This window comes from Strongylocentrotus purpuratus, unplaced genomic scaffold (genome assembly GCF_000002235.5).
Source record: "Strongylocentrotus purpuratus isolate Spur 01 unplaced genomic scaffold, Spur_5.0 spur5_scaffold_1, whole genome shotgun sequence".
Taxonomy (NCBI): Eukaryota; Metazoa; Echinodermata; class Echinoidea; order Camarodonta; family Strongylocentrotidae; genus Strongylocentrotus; species Strongylocentrotus purpuratus.
This window is the reverse complement of record NW_022145594.1, coordinates 1,907,804-1,928,152: the sequence shown is the minus strand read 5'-3', so window position 1 is coordinate 1,928,152 and position 20,349 is coordinate 1,907,804. Positions and strand designations below refer to the sequence as shown.

The window sequence follows — 20,349 nt, the reverse complement described above, 5'->3', positions numbered from 1 at the left end:
CCCTTGAAAAAATCCTGTGTACGCTACTGCTAAACTGTATGAGTTAAGAATGAAGAGTATTGAATTAAGACATGTACTGAGTTAAAGGTGATACAAAGTTTTGGTATGGGGTCATGAATTTGGTTCAAATGATATTGGAAGCATAAGCAATCCTACAACATTTAATGATCGTTGTCGTGGTTGAAATCAAGTCTAAAGTGATGAAATTGTGAATAATTACTCTCTTTGTTGTATAGCTCCCTCTCAAGATTGATATTACTTTAGCTTCAAAACAATTTTTCTTGAATAAAACCGGCCAATTTTCTATTCCTGTTTGAAAAATAAAAATATTCAGAGATTTTCATGGTCGCAGCTACCATTGTATAGCTGTAGTCACTATTTGAATTTTATCAGGAGCACCAATGAATTTGATATTTAAATTTCTTGAAATCCTCAGTGTTTTTTATCCCAATTTTTTTAAAGTTGCTTATTCTAACACTAGGTTTTACAATGGTAATGCCAATTTTAAATTTCATAATCCACTCCTGTTGAAATATTATCAAAATTTTGTATTACCTTTAAGATAAGGTGTAAATCAAGAAAGTACTCGAAATGTTAAAGAAGGTACTAAATGTTGGAATTATGAACTAGCTGATGATAGCAGTAAAATATTGCTGATCGTATGAGCATGCTCAATAGATGAAGATATGACTTGTTGGTATAGGAACTGGCTTGCAGAAGATGAAGACTTATTTAGTGGTCTTTGAAAATGCCGTCGGGGGAGGTTCGTTGTTACTATTTGTTTTTAGTTTAGTTTTGTTTGCAAGGAGTCCTTGAAATAATTTGATGTGTTCTCGATTAACGAGAGATATGATCTAATAATGATAATAATAAATTCATATAGTGCAGCTTTTATACAAATATATTCCGCTGCGCTTTAATGGAAAGTATATTCAGCTGCGCTGCAATGGAGCTTTTAGGCTACTTTTTATCGTTATATTTTATCATGTTTTCTTTAATCCTTAATCAAAGATATCATGTTTCTTCTCGGCTTTGAAATACAATTTATTCATGGATTTTTCTGCAATAATGATAAGAATACACCTAGCTGATAGGAAGCACATCATTTTGTCATATAAAATTTGTATTAAATTTGTAAGAGGAGATGGTTTATAAAAGTCATCCTAAATGTACTTGTATTTGTATTGTAAGAGTTTAACAACATTCATTTATGTGTATGGGTATCAAATGGTTGATGTTATTTTGTCATACCTTTTAATGAATCTATCCTTAGTTTGTAACACCACCTTTTATGTTTTATCATTAGTATGCAGGTGTATTAAAATATCATTTGTAGAATTCATTTATGTTGTTGGGTATCAAATGGTTTTGACTTTCGACATGACCCATAGGAAAGTGAAAAGTATGCCGCAGACCTGCCGCAGACCTGCCGCAGACATTTAGTCTGCGGCAAAGAGTATGCCGAAGTATGCGGCAGAAAGAAATTTTGCTGCAGACTTGCCGCATACTAGTATGCCACAGGAACAGTCTGCGGCAGATCTGCGGCAGGATAAAACTTTGCTCCAGACTTGCCGCATACTAGTATGCCACAGGAACAGTCTGCGGCAGATCTGCGGCAGGATGAAATTTTGCTGCAGACTTGCCGCATACTAGTATGCCACAGGAACAGTCTGCAGCAGATCTGCGGCAGGATGAAACTTTGCTCCAGACTTGCTGCATACTAGTATGCCACAGGAACAGTCTGCGGCAGATCTGCGGCAGGATGAAATTTTGCTGCAGACTTGCCGCATACTAGTATGCCACAGGAACAGTCTGCGGCAGATCTGCGGCAGGATGAAACTTTGCTCCAGACTTGCCGCATACTAGTATGCCACAGGAACAGTCTGCGGCAGATCTGCGGCAGGACGAAACTTTGCTCCAGACTTGCCGCATACCAGTACGCCACAGGAACAGTCTGCGGCAGGTCTGCCACAGGAAATCCCATTAAAGTCTAACAGGGCCAATTGAAACCAATCATCTCATGCATATTCATTATTACTTTACACGTGTGACAGAAAAATACATTTATCATGATTTGTTAAGCAAATTAAGACAATGCACATCATTTTTGTGATTTCTATTTTCCTTTTGCCATTATTAACCAATAGATTATTGTGTCTGATCATGTTACAATTACATTCACGTTTAAGCAATAGATATATTGATTGCTAACCAAGAAACTATGATTACTAACCAAGAAACAATATACATATTTAGTATATATATGTGTACGAGCCTGTGTCACTTTAAATGTTACTCTTGAATACACTTTGCTCCAGACTTGCCGCATACTAGTATGCCACAGGAACAGTCTGCGGCAGATCTGCGGCAGGACGAAACTTTGCTCCAGACTTGCCGCATACCAGTACGCCACAGGAACAGTCTGCGGCAGGTCTGCCACAGGAAATCCCATTAAAGTCTAACAGGGCCAATTGAAACCAATCATCTCATGCATATTCATTATTACTTTACACGTGTGACAGAAAAATACATTTATCATGATTTGTTAAGCAAATTAAGACAATGCACATCATTTTTGTGATTTCTATTTTCCTTTTGCCATTATTAACCAATAGATTATTGTGTCTGATCATGTTACAATTACATTCACGTTTAAGCAATAGATATATTGATTGCTAACCAAGAAACTATGATTACTAACCAAGAAACAATATACATATTTAGTATATATATGTGTACGAGCCTGTGTCACTTTAAATGTTACTCTTGAATACACTTCAAATGATTAATGTGATGAAGTTAATACAATTGAGAATAGAATATACCTAATTGGTAATATAGATATATATTGGTATTACCTAATTGGTAATATCGATATTGCCAATATCGATTATGAAGTATCAATCAGTTTATCACTGGTTCTTCTACATGCATACTTTATTGCCACGTACTGGATATGAAAGAGTATGCGGCAGGTCTGCAGCAGGTCTATATGAGATATGAATATTCATGACGAAGAATCTGCGGCAGGTCTGCAGCAAGTCTGCGGCAGACCTGCCGCAGACTCTTCATCATACTGAAAGAGTATGCGGCAGGTCTGCAGCAAGTCTGCGGCAGACCTGCCGCAGTCTCTTCATCATACTGAAAGAGTATGCGGCAAGTCTGCAGCAAGTCTGCGGCAGACCTGCCGCAGACTCTTCATCATACTGAAAGAGTATGCGGCAAGTCTGCGGCAAGTCTGCGGCAAAACTAATTAGCATGTGAAAAAGATGACTGTCTGCGGCAGGTCTGCTGCAGATCTGCGGCAAGTCTGCCGCAGGAGTATGCGGCAGGCTCATTTCTTTCCTATGGGGATTGTTCATATTTGTATGCATGTACTTACGTTTTTAGACATTATATTAAGAAAAGTATATATTATGCTGTATATGTTTGTCAAATCAAAACACCTCTTTCAAAATACTTATACCATTTTGGTGATATATATATATATATATATATATATATATATCTTATAAATGTTATGTATTGTATGCATAGAGCCAGAGGGAGGTTAGATCGTTTATTTGAACAGAGAGTTGCACCTTTCTGGTTTTCAACCAATAATAATCTTCCAAATCGTAATGATATTTCATGTAAGGTCATCAATCACTGTAAAAGTAAGATAGCAGGTAATGTACAAACAATGTAGACTATATTTCACTTTGTGAAAACCATTACTTGGGTATATGATTTATGTTTTGTTTTTATTTTTGTATGAAATATTGATGTCAAAGTAAAAAGAAAATAAAATCTTGGTGTATGGATACAATGAAATGAGTACGCAGCTTTTTTGTGTTTATTGCTAGTAAAGGAGGTACATGCATGTCAAATAGTTTTATACAATAATACGACAGATAACAATAACTGAAATAATGATAGTAACATTTCTTGATTCTAAGCGCTTTACTATTATTACCCAGACAGAAAACATAGGAGAGGGGAAGAAAGGGGATTGGTTTGTAGGTGACAAGACCGAGAGAGGGAGAGGGGCCAGATGTAAGCAGTGAGGGCATAGGCAACTACTAGCACAAAGGCTTTCACCGTCCTTCTAGGTCCCCATTTCTCTCCTGGGTATGGGGTGGTAAATGTAGATTAGTACCTTGCCAAAGGACTGCCGTGCCTGGGATTGAACCCATGACCTTTGCATTTCAATTCAAGTGCTTAAACCACTCGACTACGACACTTCTACATGTGTATGTATGTATGTTTATGATATGCGCTATACAAGAACCGAATATTATTATTTATCATTTTCAGGCCTTGATAGCTCTCAATTTCAGTCTCTTTCAGGCTTCATATATTGTACAGCTGATTTATGGTATTCTGAAAATATACGTGAGAGTCTCCTTTTTTGTTATCAATTGATGAAACCAACTGATTAATTGCAATTGGTATCCCTGATATGAGAGAATGGGACTGAAAGGTAGAAGGATAAAGAAAAAAGAGAATACAAAGGAGATTTACAGAATGAACTGAGAAGTAGAGAGAGATAGAGAGAGAGAGAGAGAGAGAGAGAGTCTCGGAAAGAGAAAGAGAGAAAGGATGTGAAAGAGGGAACATATAATTATTTGGAGCTTTATGGATCTTGACAGGAATATCAAGTGTGATAGCAGTGCCAGAAGAGAGAGATCAAAACTTACAGACAGAAGAGGTTGAGAGCGAGGTAAATTAAGAGAGAAAGGAAAGGAAAACAAAGAGAAAGTGAGAAGGAGAGAGAATGAAATATAGAAAGAGAACAAAAGAAAAGAGAGAGATAGAGACATGAATAAACAAAAGAAAGTGAGAGAGGGGGACGAGAGGAAAGGGAGAGAGAGAGGAGAGAGAGAGAGAGATAGAGAGAGAGAAAGAGCGAGAGAGAGATATAAATAAGAGATAGGGAAGATAGAGAGTCCCTAAGTGGCAGGCCCATAACTAGTGAAAGGAAAGATAATTATTAAAAAAGATGAATATAATTACAACCCGTCAAATTATCTTTACTCAATTTCTATCACAATACACTGGTTAATTTATCGGGACGTAATCCAATTACCTTGAGTGACCTTGCCCATCTTTGAATGACACGCATGATCAGCGTCTCTTTCACTAACCAAGGAGACGTGGACAAAAGAGATGAATAATGAATAATATTGGGAAAGGTACGTGTACTTACGGATGCAAAGATCGGGAGCGCTCCCGTCCTCTTTTCTAAAAAGATATTTTTTCTGTAATATAGTATTTATATATTCAATGCTTAGAGGGACACGGTTTTAACTACATACCAAGGTGATGTAGAAAATGTACTGTGCCTGGAGATGGGGTTGAGATGCATAGTGCCGTCTCGAAAACACCGAGGAGCTAGAGTTGTAACCGTTTCCCGAACATTTAGCAGCAAATATTGGTTTGGTTTGTATATACCGAATATACTGCTTGTGTATTTTGACAATGGGATCAGTTTACATGATATGCAGTTCAAATTGTATTTGAATATTTGGGGAGATTTACGAATCTAACAGAAGTGGGCTATCCACTCTGCGCCTCCTTTTTAATTGAATGCAGAACATAACCGGTCATATATTTCGCTACACTGCCCAGGCCAGCAGTCAATAGCGAATCTATTGCATGCAGTTTTGACCACTCACGAGCCTAGAAGAAGTAAATAATATGTCACAGATAATAACGATCAAGTTGCCTTTGAATAAAGTCCCCCATGAATTGTACCGCCTGTGAGCTAGTATGCCCTTTGAATATGATATAATGCTATGATTCCAGAAGGATGACCCCTGAAAAATATGAAAATAATATGTTAGCTTGTTTATTGTTTTTATATCAGTGTGGGAGAGTAAATCAGAATAAATGTCCCCTTGAAATCGTTTTGTTATTGCCCTCATATTTGCGCGTGGCAGGGAATAGTTTAATGTCTGGACCAGAGGCGTACAAAGCGGGGTAGGGGGGGGGGGGAGTATAGCGCTAGGGGCTGCATCCCCCCCCCCCCCCGCGTGTCTCACACTCCGTATAATTTGTAACGTCCTGACAATTATAGCAATAATAATTGATTGAATGCTTCTATGAATGCAGCACAGACTAAAAAGAATTCAGGTTTATTTTTTACCTCTTAGTAATACGGCGTAACATCAATTCTAAACCTGTATATTAACAACAAATACATGAAAGGCCTTAGCAACAGAAAAGGGCTACTTTCTAAATAATAATTGGTTGGTCCCACTAGACCGATTAATGAACTCGAGCATCATTTTGCCGATGCTCATGGTCGACACTTTTTGATATTATTGTTGATGTTGCTGTTTTATTTTTGTTCTTCGTTAGTTTATTTCTCCCACTCAGACACCTCGAGCACGTTGATTAAATCATTAATAATTGATAGGATCTCTTGTACCCTTTTCATCGAGGCAATTAGGAAATGAATTTGTGGACATTTTTCACGTGAGAGGAAGGTATCATCGGCTTTTGAACCGTATTGTGTTTTTCACAGAGGTAACTTATAGTAGCAAACATTATCAGAAAGATGAGATAGAAACGGATACAAAAGGCGAAAGCTAGGAAGAGGGGGTATGGGAAAGAGAAATAGAGAGAAAGAGAGAGGGGGGAGAGAGTGAGAGTGAGTGAGAGAGAGATAGAGAAAGAGGGAGAGAGAAAGAGAGAGAGAGAGAGAGAAAAGAGATAGTTAGATAAAAGAGAAGAAAAAGATGAAGAGAGAGATATGGAGAGAGAGGGAAAAGGGGGTAGGATTTTTCATTTAAAAAAAACGATGACTTAGCAACATAAAATCCTCTATCAAACTATCCGCCGATTTATTTTTTTCGGAGGGGGGGGTATCTCGAGCCAAATGCATCAATTCTATTTTTTGATTGCTACTTACCTCATCATTTCATCAAAATTGATTGATTGATTGATTGATTTTTATTCCACAAGCTTCCAACATACAACAATATACAATAATAACACGAAAGTTCGAGAGCTTATTTCCAGTGGGGTCCCTTACAGACTTGTATAAAATTAATAACTTGAAATAGTAATATGTACAGACAGATAAGAAAATTAAAAGAACTACTTATTAAAGATAATAATAATAATAACAACATTAAACTGATGATAGAAATGATATAAAGTACAAGAAGAAAAAGAAGAAGGAGAAGAAGAAAAAGAGGAGAAGGAAGAAGAGGAAAATAATGATGAATGTACGAAAACATAAGTATATACAACATGAAAAAGTATGAACCGACAGAAGAATAAAAATTTCAATCATATAACATGTCATTCACTTCTCTTCTCTGACTGTCAAGTATTAGTTATTCCTTTAATTTCCTCTTAAAATGATCATACTTTCCTATTTCTTTTACACCATTGGGAAGGGAATTCCAATGTTTTATGGCATTGTAATAAAACGAATTTCCAATACTACCTACTCTTTCTGTATAAAGTTAAAGTTGAAGCGGCTATTTCTTGTATTATAATCATGTACGTCAGTAACAAGATCGAAGTTGGATCAAATATAATGATTCGACCTAGTATGATATATTTTATGCACGTGATGCAATACGACTTGTTTTGATCTTTGGTCGACTTCAAGAAAACCAGCCTTAGAAAGTTCGCTGTAGCCAACATGAGTTCTTGGACCAGAACAGATGATAAATCTCACCATTTTGTTCTGTATAATCTTCAACTTCTTTTGATCTGACTTCAGGCGCGTACACAGGGGGGGGGGGGGGGGGGGGGGGGGGGGGGGGGGGGATTTGAGGGGTTAACCCCCCCCCCCCCCCTTTGCATTTTTTTTTTTTTTTATTTAAAAAAAAATATTCCCATGACTGGCCTAAAAAAGCTGACCTTACCCCCCCCCCCCCTCAACGGAGCAAAATGTCATATTTTCAAACTTCGAGACCAAAAAAAAAGGGAAAAAAGTGTCCTCTTACCCCCCCCCCCCCCTCCCCCCCCCCCCCCCCCCCTCCCCCAAATAAAATTCACAAGTTTTGTTATGGGCCTCGAAATGTATTGAAATATGCTTCAAATTAATGATATTAAATAGCGATAGTTCGTTCTGCGCGTTCTGCGCATATCACTTCTTCTTCTGGGATACTCCTCAACGTTCCGTAAAGAACCAAGCGAGGAGGATGAGGGGTGCGCACTGTGCTTGTTTAGTTCTTATTGCTTGAGTCTTGGTTGCGGAAAAAGTTGGTTGCTTGGAGTTTGAAGGTGTCGTTGTTCGTGGTCCTTCGGATGTCAGAGGGTAGTGAGTTCCAGTCATTGATGGTGCGTGGAATGTAGGCAGAGGTGGCCCTCCCGGGGGGCAGGGGGGCACAGTGCCCCCCCCCACACTTTTTCAGATGCCCCAAAAGTGCCCCTTTTTACATAGGAAAAGTGCCCCTTTTATTTTGTAATAAGTGCCCCTTTTACATAGGAAAGGTGCCCCTTTTACTTTGACAAGTGCCCCTATTACTTAGTTAAAGTGCCCCCTCCCCCTTTTCACCCCTGACGAGTGCCCTTTATATTTTTGACTCGTGCCCCTTTTCCTTCGACATGTTCCCATTTTCCTTTGCAAAAAAAAAATAGAATTTTGATCAAGTACTGGCGTCATCACCTTGCCAAAAGGACCCCTAATGATATGCATCATTCACCGAACCGCGATGCGCTTGGCGGTTACAGTGTGTTGCCATGCCAACCATACCATGGTAATGATGATGCTATCCGATCTGAGAATAGTCTTCCAGGCCTCCTCTCTCGTTGGTCGGAACGATGCATGATCATTGATACCGTAGTAGCAAGTCTGATAGGGTTTCTTTCTACGCCACACCGAAGAGAGAGTTTTATCCTTTCCTCAAAATCGTAACATTTTACTAGCATCTTGATTGATAATTCGAAATTCGCTGATACTTACATTTGAATGTAAACATTAAATGCCTTCTGCAAACTTTCGACGAGTGGTTCGGCGTTATATACCAATTCATGCTCTGTCTTCATAGGGGTTCGATGCAACTGTGATGGATTGTAATATCATCTGCTTTTAAATGTCATGATTCTTAAACTAATTGGTTTGGAGGAACTGACAAAATTCATTAAGCTGTCTACTGTTGTAAACTGACATTTATCGGATAATCAAGAAGGACATCAGCTTAGAGATATTCTAGTTACATTTCCTTTACAACTGCACGAAAGGGAGGGAAACAAGGGAGTCATGAAGACCACGAGGAATCTTGCAGCTTCTCAGGTATGAGGGATGTTTACCCTTTACTTAATCGATGCGGATGGACTGCGGTGCTGGTGGTAGTGGTGGTATGGTGGTGGTGGTGGTGGTGGTGGTGGTGGTGGTGGTGGTGGTGGTGTTGTTGTTATAAGTGCTGGTAGTAGGGCTTTTGATGGTGTTGTTGGTAGGGGTGGTGGTAGTGGTGGTGTTGTTAGTGTTGGTAGTAGGGCTAGTGATGGTGTTGTTGGTAGGGGTAGTGATGGCGGTGGTGGTGTTATTAGTGGTGATAGTAGGGGTAGTGATGGTGTTGTTGTTAGGGGTGGTGATGGTGGTGGTGGTGTTATTAGTGGTGATAGTAGGGCTAGTGATGGTGTTGTTGGTAGGGGTAGTGATGGCGGTGGTGGTATTATTAGTGGTGATAGTAGGGGTAGTGATGATGTTGTTGTTAGGGGTGGTGATGGTGGTGGTGGTGGTGTTGTTAGTGGTGGTTGTACGGGTAGTGATGGTGTTCTTAGTAGGGGTGGTAATGGTGGTGGTGGTTGTGATGTTGATTTTTTTATTTTCTCTTTTCTCAAGCGAGACTTTATATTTCCATAATATGGAAACATATTTACATTAATTACTCAATGATTGAATGAAAAATAACATTGGTAAAAAAATGATATTAAAATAATTCTTCCACATTTATACATTCTAAAAATGTTAGGAACGACTTAAATTTATTTTTAAAAAGCATGCGGGTAAATAACAGAACTATCGCCGATCTTTTTAACATAACATTTATTAAATTGCATATTGCGAAAAATTTAAAATAATATTGAGATAAGTACATTTCTTGTTTCAACAAAAAAAAAAATTTGTGTGTATTTGTAGTAAGACTGGGAATAGATGCAATATCAAATTTTTTGTTTTTTTCAAAAAAATTTGAAAAGTTAAACGTGAATCGACTTTTTCACAAGAGTTGCATAAATCATAATGCACAATTTGCCATTTATATATACTTTTTAAGGCAATAATCCTGTGAATCATCTTTAAATTAAATTGTTTAACTTTATTTTTAAGGTTTCGCTTTATTTTAAATGAGAATACATCCTTCCAAATAAATACGTTATCTAAATATAGAAAGGAATTTAACAAAAAAAGAAGATTGGTTCTCCTCACTTCTTCCGTATTAACAAACGGTAGTAATCTTTCACTTTCATAACAAAAACATTTACTTTATCCCCTGTTTCTATTTCTATAATATTGGAAATATCATATTCATCTTCAAAATCAATGACATCACTTAATCTATCTTACCAACACTGCGGAAATGCTGTCTTTAATTATGAAAAATCATGTTTAGTGCATATCGAATTCATACATTTTATATTACAATTGAACTGTAAACAAAGTAAATCCCCTATTTTATCTGACTCGTATATATACATGTCTGTCCCATTATAGCCATCATCATTAAAGAATCGAAATGTCCATGCCAACCGAAATGAAGATATTTTACTAGCAATATGAATAATATTCAATCCACCATTTTCAATATCATGTATAATTATATTAAGTTTCATTTTATCTTTTTGGGAATTCCATGAGAAACAAAACAATAATCTATTCAATATCTGAAAAACACGTTTTGGTACTGTTACAACAGTTTCCGTATGCAAAATTTATGACGTAGCTAACATTTTCAAATCAATTATTTTACTATGAAAGGTATTTTCCACATATTTAATACATTTCGAATTGTTTACATTTTTACATTCCAGTTTAAATCTTGTAACAATTTCTTATTTTCGCCTAAACATACTCCGAAATATTTAACAGGTTGAAACGTATATATTATGTAATTATTGAAGAAAAAAATCCACAATATTCAGTTTCATAACTTCTGTCAAATTCCAATTTTTCTTCTGGACCTGCATAGGTTATATAAAGTAGACCATTATCAGAATTCACACATAGTGTCGTGTTGGGAATTGGGAAATGTTAAAATAGCGAAACCTAAATTAGCATTGAGTATATTAATCCCTTCAAATGTTTTATTTTGTCGTATTTTACTTGCTAGTATTTCCAATACTAAGTAATGTCGATAATGGGTTACCCTGGCAAACTACTCTTTCAATAATAAACTTTTTTTATCCATCAATTATTGATCACACGACCAATAGCGTCAGTCTAAAAAATCTTTATCAAGGTGATAAAAGATTCTTTAAATTGAATTTACCGTTACATGAATTAGGACAAATGGGATAAATTGTCGATTCATTTTGTTTTATCCAAAAGAATATAGTCCCTGAACTATTGGATGTCTTTAAATAATCAATCACATCTTTTTCTGCTGCGGATCTTTTCCTTTTGAAACCTCATTGATCAGTTGAAATAATACTTGATAAAACACGTTGAAGTCTTTTAGACACTGCTCTTGCCGCAATTGTATAATAACCAAATATGTCTCATATTGTCTAGATATCTCCTATCCCTCTTCTTAAATAACAATGTATTATGCCCTGCCTTTGGGAAGAAGATACATTTTGTTTTTGATACCCCGTATTTAAACTTGCAATAACCAACTCTTTAATTTCTAACCAAAATACATTGTAAAACTCCGCACTAAGACCATCACTTCAAATTCCTTTTCACTTATAACCCTTCACATTTCAATGCCTCTTCATCGGTCAGAGTACTTACAATTAAACAATTGAAATATTTATCAACATGAACATTCGTGAATTTCATTTCATACTCTTTTCAAAATACCTTTGAATTTCCTGTAAAACCTCTTCACCATCCTTTATAATTTTCTATTCATATATAAGCTTTCTATTTCGTTTTTCTGCCCATTACGTTTTTCAACTGTAAACAATATTTGCTTGCTTTTCACCCTTTTCAATCCACTTTGACCTCGATTTTACAAACGCCCCTCTTAATTTATGTGTATAATATTTATCTATTTTCTTCTGTGCTTCACACTTCTTACTAATAATATTTTTTTTAATTCTTATCTAGCTGTTCACTCAAGGTATCATATTTCTTTTTAAGTTTATTAAAATCATTTTTGTTAACATTATATTTTTGGTTACAGTATATATATAACATCGTAATATCTTTTATCTTTACTTTACATACATAACTATCTCGATCTATTAAGGAGACACGAACGAACGAACTTTACATATCTCCTATTTTTCCTGTGGTGACAATTGTATGTATTTTAACTTAACTTGTTTAATCAAATTACTTACACTAGTATGATACTCTGCATCCATTTAGATATTATTGTTTATCTTTGCCCCTTTCTAAAATTTCAAATTTAAATTTTAAAGAAAGAGCATTATTGTCGCACTTTAAAGCCAGACGGATGTCCGTAGATTGAAGTAAATGGCATATCTTCTTTGACATTAACCAATAATCCAACCTAGAAAATAGAGAGAGAAAGGGAGATCTGCTTCCATATGAATTGACTCTTGTCTAAATATAAATGTTTCCAAATATCTACCAAGTTGCACTGTTTTTAAATTACCTAAAATAATACTTCGGAAGATTACCTGAAGATATACCATGTGTATCAATTTCCTTTTTTGAAAACAATTCCCCTCCTACAATCAAAATATTATTTTATAAAAAGCTTCTTTTCCCGATTCTTTTTTGGCAGGAGCATAAACATTCAAAAGAAAATATCACAATTCATGAAAGCTCAAACTAGTAGCCATAGTTCTGCCGTCACTTTTAATAAAAGTACGTATTACATAAATTTTCGGGTCTCTGTTAATTAAAATTGAGACACCTTTCAAATGATTGGTTCCATTATTGCACAAACCTGTACCCATCAATTTGTTGCAAATTATGCTTTCTAGATCGTGACACCAAAACGTTTCTTGCAAACAAATAATATCGCATTGTTTATGTTTAAGGCTAAATATATTTTTTTTCTCATTTTAACTCTTCACGAAGACCCTAGCGTTTAAAGATATGAAATGCAAAAAAGGATTCATACTAATGAATTAAATATATAAATTATACGTGCTAATGATGGTGGTGTTTGTGGCGGAAATGGAATAATGGTGGTGATGGTGGTAAAGGTGGTGGTGGTGGTGGTGGTGGTGGTGGTGGTTGTGGGAATGGTGGATGAGGTAGTGGTAATGGTGGTGGTGTTGGTGTCGCTGATGGAGTTGTTTTGTTGGTGATGGTGGTGGTTGTGATGATGATATTGGTGGTGATAGTGATAATTGTCATAACAAGGATCATAATGATGATGATGATGGTGATGATGATAATGATGATGATTAGGGTGATGATGATGGTGATGGTGATGATGATGATGATGATGATGGTGATGGTGATGGTGATGATAATGGTGATGGTGATGATGATGGTGATGGTGATGGTGATGATGATGATGATGGTGGTGATGATGGTGATGATGATGGTGATGATGATGATGATGATGATGATCATGGTTAAGGTGGTGATGATGATGGTGATGATGGTGATGGTGATGATGATGGTGATGGTGATGATGATGGTGGTGATGATGGTGATGATGATGGTGATGATGATGATGATGATGGTGATGGTGATGGTGATGATGATGGTGATGGTGATAGTGATGATGATGATGATGGTGGTGATGATGGTGATGATGATGGTGATGCTGATGATGATGATGATGATCATGGTTAAGGTGGTGATGACAGTGATACTAGTGATGGCGATGGTGATGATGATGATTAGGGTGATGATAATGGTGATGGTGATGATGATGATGATGATGATGGTGATGATGATGGTGATGGTGTTGGTGATGATGATGATGATAATGATGGTGATGGTGATGATGATCATGGTTAAGGTGGTGATGACAGTGATACTAGTGATGGTGATGGTAATGATGATGGTGATGGTGATGATGATGATGATGATGGTGATGATGATGGTGATGATGATGATGATGGTGATGATAATAGTGATGATGATGGTGATGATGATGGTGATGATGATGATGATGATGGTGATGGTAGTGATGATGATGATGATGATGACGCTTATTGTGTTCTTACCCGACCTTACTAATATAAATTCAAATTAATGCTCGGTCATAAACAACCAGAAGATATACGGCTTTCTATCGTATCTGAGGGACTTTGATCACTGAGAAAACAATGCCTTACTAAACGCCTGCCAGTTTCAATACCATGATTATCATCATATCGCTCAATAAACTTACCTAATTTGGTAAAAGCTTGATCATTAAATGGAATTCATTAACCCTAGATTATCTAAATTTTAGTCAATGGTGAAATTATGATAGTCTACCAAGAATTTAAAGGCAGATGATAAAGACGGTGCTTATAATATTTCTTACCCAAAGAAGCCTAATCAGCTTCAATGCTGTTCTTTGTTAAGGCCCTGTAATTACCCTTATCCCAGCGATTTCCAGGTACTCAATTATTACACCTGGTTGGACAGTAGGAAAAGAGAAGTTGATTAATGTCTTGACGAACGACGTTAGTAGCTTGAAAATAACGAAACTAAATGTTTTATTATTATTGTATTTTTTTTCTATAGGTCCTTGTGTTGCTTCTGACTGCGAGTGTTGTATACCCAACCCATGGCGGTAAGTTATTTTAAGTGTGATCAGGCTGTTATCGTTGCTAGATGAGCCGAATGGTATTGTTAACAAAAACCAATCAATTTCATGACACCGAAATGAAAACACATTCCCTTCCGTCGACGGTTCTTTTCCTACGTCTTCCTCTGTTATCACAATATATGTTGGGATCCCGCGGAGCGTTATGAAGACAGAACATTTAATTTAGAGTTCAACAGGTATCAATAGGAGAGCGCACTATTCAAATAGGTGGGCACCTACCAAATTGATTATTTTCTCTGATACAAAACGACTGCAAGCAAATCAAGCCACCAGCTCACGCTGTATCCCTTCTATATATAATTTCTGTTTAGTATGTCAGTTTCAATTCATATGTTCAAATTATGTACTGTCAAAAAAAGATTGTAGCATTTTATATTCATGTACATTTGAATTTGAAGAACAAAGTATGTATAGAAACAAACAAATCAAATTCAAGATTGTTATGCCATCATTTATTCATCGAAAACATGTTCTTCTGAAATCCTCTTTGATCATCTTCGTTGTTGATTTTTACCTGGATATAAAATAAATGTTTTCATTGAGGTCTCTGCGAGCGAGTAAAACGAGAGAGAGAGAGAGAGAGAGAGAGAGAGAGAGAAGAATTGATAATCCTAAATAGCTTTTTTGTTTTGTTAATCCATAGCGTGTTTTGCCTTTTGAAAAGGGTTCATTGAGCTGCAATGTTATGTCTTGTTAATGGAAAGTCTGTGACATTACCAAATACTGTATCGTATTTCGTCATTCACTGTATTGTGGTATTGGTATGTTGGATTTTGTAGTCACATGTTTCCCTATAATTGTTGAGCTCATGGCCATGCTAAATATTTATAATATTGATAATAATAATAAGAGTGATAAGAAAAAGAAGAAGAAGCAGGCGAAGTAGAAGAAGAATTATAATAACAACAATGATAATAGACGTTTGGATGCTGTCTTCCTTCTAGAACTTCTTCTCCAAAGCGAACAGGGAAAGAATATAGGATTTCCCGGCCAAATTCGCGAGTTTGTCATTCAAATTAATTTGTCTTGCGTTCAAATTCGACGGTTTTAGGGCAGTCAGATATATCTTGGGTTTATATTCCCTTTTCTAGTTCGTTAGAATCTACGTATGTTTCATTCAAATTAATCTACAATGTGCTTCTTTCGCTATTTGGTCATTCGATTTGGCGCAACACGATTTTCTGACAACGCGACGGTGTACTTTTAGCATTCTAATTCATTTGTAGCATTCAAATTAGCACTTTGTGCACTTAAAGATGAAGTTGAGTTCTGGTCATTGGATTGCATTGTGAAAGAAACGGTGTGGAACCGACCAGAAAAGGCTGATCATCTAGCATATAAGAATTTGTGTGTATTGCAAGGTTCTGGAGTAATCAAAATGATAAGAAATTTGGCCTAGTCTTGGTAAAGTTACACACTTGCACAGAAAGATGTATATGGGACTACACGAACACGTGGCGTAAAAAGCCGGCCCCCCGATTTTTACGATGTTACATGCATATTTAGAATATGAAGGCATTTGAAGAGCTATGCTTTTCAGGGAACATGTCTTAACTGATGTTCTTCAACACTTGCATAATAAGAATGAGTAATGCTCACAAATTATTTTTCACCTCTTCCCAGAACTCAACCTTCTCTTTAAATTGATGGTCAATATACATTTCTCGTTTATTACACACTTTTTATAGCTCATTCTTTTTCTTTCAAGATTGTTTCTTCATGTGTATTTCATCACATTTCATTTTCTTGCATTTATACACTTTTACTTATTAGATTTATCTGATATTCATCAGCACTTAAGTTCGATTGTTAAGAAGAAAAAAACGACTTGCATCTAAATGTTTATGTAAGGAAGTTGTTTTTCTTATGTTTCATCATAAATTTATCATAATTTCATCATAATTTCAATATGGAAGAAGGGTAAAATATTGTGACTGGGGTGGGGACTAGAGTCAACAATTTGAACATGATTCATTATTTAGCCATGTATTTAGCCATCGATCTGCTGGCAGGCAAGTAAACTATGAAACTATGAAACTAAGAAAAACAGATGGGTGTGCCGAGTATAAGAGACGATGTGAATTACTTTTGTAAAATTCTGAGTCTGTAGTAAAAAGGGGCGATTGAGAGTACCCCCACCTTTCCCGGATATATGAACATTTCCGTGCAGAAATGCCATATCCCTTGATTTCGCCCCTTCTTTACTTTATGTCTGACTACACCAATCTGCATTGACCTGAAAATAAATAAATGGAATGACAGCTTAGACCCCAATGGCAAATCATGCATTTTAACTGCATTATTTAAAAACTGTAAAAGTTTGTTGCAATTCTTCCCCCTAACATTCCTAACTTAAATAAAAAATATTACGAATACGAATGACAGGTGTTAATTTGAATGATAAAAATTACGCTTCGACAAGGGAATTTTAATTTGAATGCTAGTTGAGCAGTTTCTGAATTGAATGACAGATCTATGAAACCCTTCGACCAAAATCCTAAATTAAATACAAAAACTGGAAAATTGAATGATAATTGGCATGGCAAAGCCGATCTGCGCTAACTAATGCAAAGTAAATGAATTCGAATGACAAACACGCGAATTTGGCCTGGAAATCCTATATTTAAGGCAATTAAAGAGTCCGATTGAGTGCCGTATTCTAATGTATAGCATTGCTAAAAATATCTCTTTTCAACCTGTAGTTTAAATTGTTCAACGAATTTATAGTTCTCAACCCATAGGTAATTTGTTCAAAAGAAAGTTTGCTGCTTCTTTTCTATCTCTCAGCAGACACGTCTATCGATCTGATCTTATGTCAGAATGATTCGGGTAATATAGATTGTTCTCCTGGTACAATCAGTATCATTGACTCCCAGTATGGCCGCAGTGCCACGGGTAGTGTGGCCTGCGATCATCGGAGTATCCTTACCACTAACTGTGTAAGTGACGAAGTCACCTATGCCCGAAGCCAGTGTCAGGATCAACAGACGTGTGCACTCCAGTGCAGCTTTAGCTATGATCCATGCCCGAACACCTACAAATATCTCAATGTTACATATTCATGTGAGTATGAGTTTTTTAGCTTTTATGTTTAGCTTTTATGTTTAGCTTTTATGTTTAGCTTTTATGTTTAGCTTTTATGTTTAGCTTTTATGTTTAGCTTTTACGTTTAGCTTTTATGTTTAGTTTTTATTCCTTCTTATTATTTTTTCGTATTCCTCTTCTTCTTCTTACTCTTTCTGTTATTAGTATGGCTTCTTCTTTTTTCATTCCTTACTTCTCCGTCTTTTTCTTCATTAAATAAAAGAAACATATATTCGCTACTTTTTTCTTCTTCGTTCTGCATTTGTTTGTTTGTTGTCTTCATTTGAGCATTTTATCTTAAAACAGCGGAGGAAACCTTCAAAAGGAGGGTTAAAGTTTTCTACAAGGAGGGGAAGCGGTGGAAGTTTATTCTAAGCAACAACACAAATTCAGATTGAAATATAAACAATTGATATCATAAGCCATGTTTATTAAACACATGAATTTTCATTTTTCAATCCATTATGCACAATACTTTAAGAACTGACACTCCTGGCGCCATTGTAAGACACAAAACTTCGGTAGAATTGTAAAAATACATTTAGGAAAAAAAATTAAAGAAAAATATAATGTAGATATACAGCATAATCCATAATTTGTGCATGATAACTTTCCATTGATTTTTAAAACACATTTGGAAATTCCCATCAGTTCATAATTATGAATGACCTGATGGTACCGGGAATTTAGAATAGTGCATGCTAACTCCCCCACACCCACCACACGCTCCACCCGGTGGCTAATTTTTTTCCCCAAACAGGTTTGCCAATGCTAATATTTCCGGTCATCTGATTGGCTGATATGTTATGTCATTAGCAATGACGTAACCCTTAGGGTTAGTGATAGGGTTATCGAAATCATGCAGAATCACTTTTCATTAACCCATCGTTGGCTCAATCGGTAAGGCCAGCGTAATACAAGCTTAGAGTTGTGGATTCAAGTCTCAGTTTATTCATTTTTTTTTCCATTTTAAATAGTGAGGCAAAGCAATAAAAAATTAAAGTCTAATTGTTTGTGACCTCTTTCCAAGCTGCTAATGATGTAGAACATATCAGCCATTGAGAAGAACGGAAATATAAGAAATTGCAAACCTGTTTGGGAATAAAAATTTCGCCACCCGGCTACGAGGCAGTGTAATCCCTCAAACAAAGTCCGCCATGAAAATTCCGCCATCAATGCAACCTCCTGATTAATTACATTGTTGTAACGTCAATAGTCCGTCGCCAAGGTGATGAATTGTTAGTCATAAATGCCTGGTCACGTGTACGCTTCCAACCAATCATTTGATTAGGATCCACGTCATCATGTTTTAATAGTCATTATTGCATGTACTCGAAGGTGAAGTGATCAAACGGCATCAATACACTGTTTTAGATCAAGGAAAAAAAAACACATCTTGATATAGGTTTGACAGGATGTTTTCACTAAACCAATAAGACATGACCCTACAACAGTTGATACGTGAAGGCAAACTCATCGAATTATCTTTTTTCTCTTCATAAATATTAAAATGTTTGAACTACCCCTTTTCCTCTCATACTTACTTACTTTAGTTTACTTTAATACACGGTGTTGTAGGTCTAAGCCTGTTCATCGATCCAGGATTCTCCCATGGTTGCTGGAGGGAGGAGGTTGTGTAATAACATGAGACAATCTCAGTGATAACGTAAAGTAAACAGTTATGTATGTTGTTACTAAAGACAAAGAAATTAGTCAGACACTCACTCAATAGTGTCTGACAGTGAAGTCTAGAAAGTTAACGGATTTCCTTTCATAATTTGAACAATAGGACACTGCTAACGTTTACATTTCATAAATAGGACATACGTGACTTATTCAAAATTCCTGCAAAGTTCTACTGAATTTGATGTTGGCTGCAAACGGGACATAGTACCTTTAAGTGACCATATACCATATATCCACACAATACGTCACATACCTAAAACAGAACTATATATTTCTTGCATGTTCTCTCAAAGGTGGACCATCAGACCCCACAACGCCAGTCATCACAACGGTGAGTAAAGTTCAGTATTTCCTAGTCATGTTTCAAATGTCGATCGCAGTGTTCTGTCATTTTATTTGTTCTTATTCTCTTCTTATTGTCACTATAGTAGTAGCTAAAGAAGCAGCAATAATATGAGCAGTATTAGTAGTTAGTAACAGTAGTAGAAGTAGAAAATAAGCAGTATTATTAGTATTATTAAAGGTAGTAGAAGTAGAAGTAGAAGTGGTAATAGTTGTAGCAGTAGTAGTAGTCGTAGTAGTAGTAGTAGTAGTAGTAGTAGTAGTAGTAGTAGTAGTAGAAGTAGTAGTAGTAAATAGTAGTAGTAGTAGAAGTAGTAGTAGTAAATAGTAGTAGTAGTAATATAAGCAATAGTAGTAGAAGTAATATTAGTAGTAG

The 20,349-nt window shown here is 36.2% G+C and overlaps 1 protein-coding gene across 1 annotated transcript in view; it reads left to right on the top strand.

Annotated features, from left to right (window-relative positions):
* The first annotated feature begins 14,030 nt into the window (after positions 1–14,030).
* Positions 14,031–20,349, top strand: part of LOC105446252 (mucin-5AC-like) — a 39,061-nt gene continuing 32,742 nt past the window's right edge. The window contains exons 1-4 of the mRNA XM_030977593.1: positions 14,031–14,093; positions 14,777–14,825; positions 17,652–17,924; positions 19,925–19,962. Of these exons, the coding sequence (XP_030833453.1) occupies positions 14,031–14,093; positions 14,777–14,825; positions 17,652–17,924; positions 19,925–19,962 (423 nt within the window). The remainder of the gene's footprint in view (positions 14,094–14,776; positions 14,826–17,651; positions 17,925–19,924; positions 19,963–20,349) is intronic.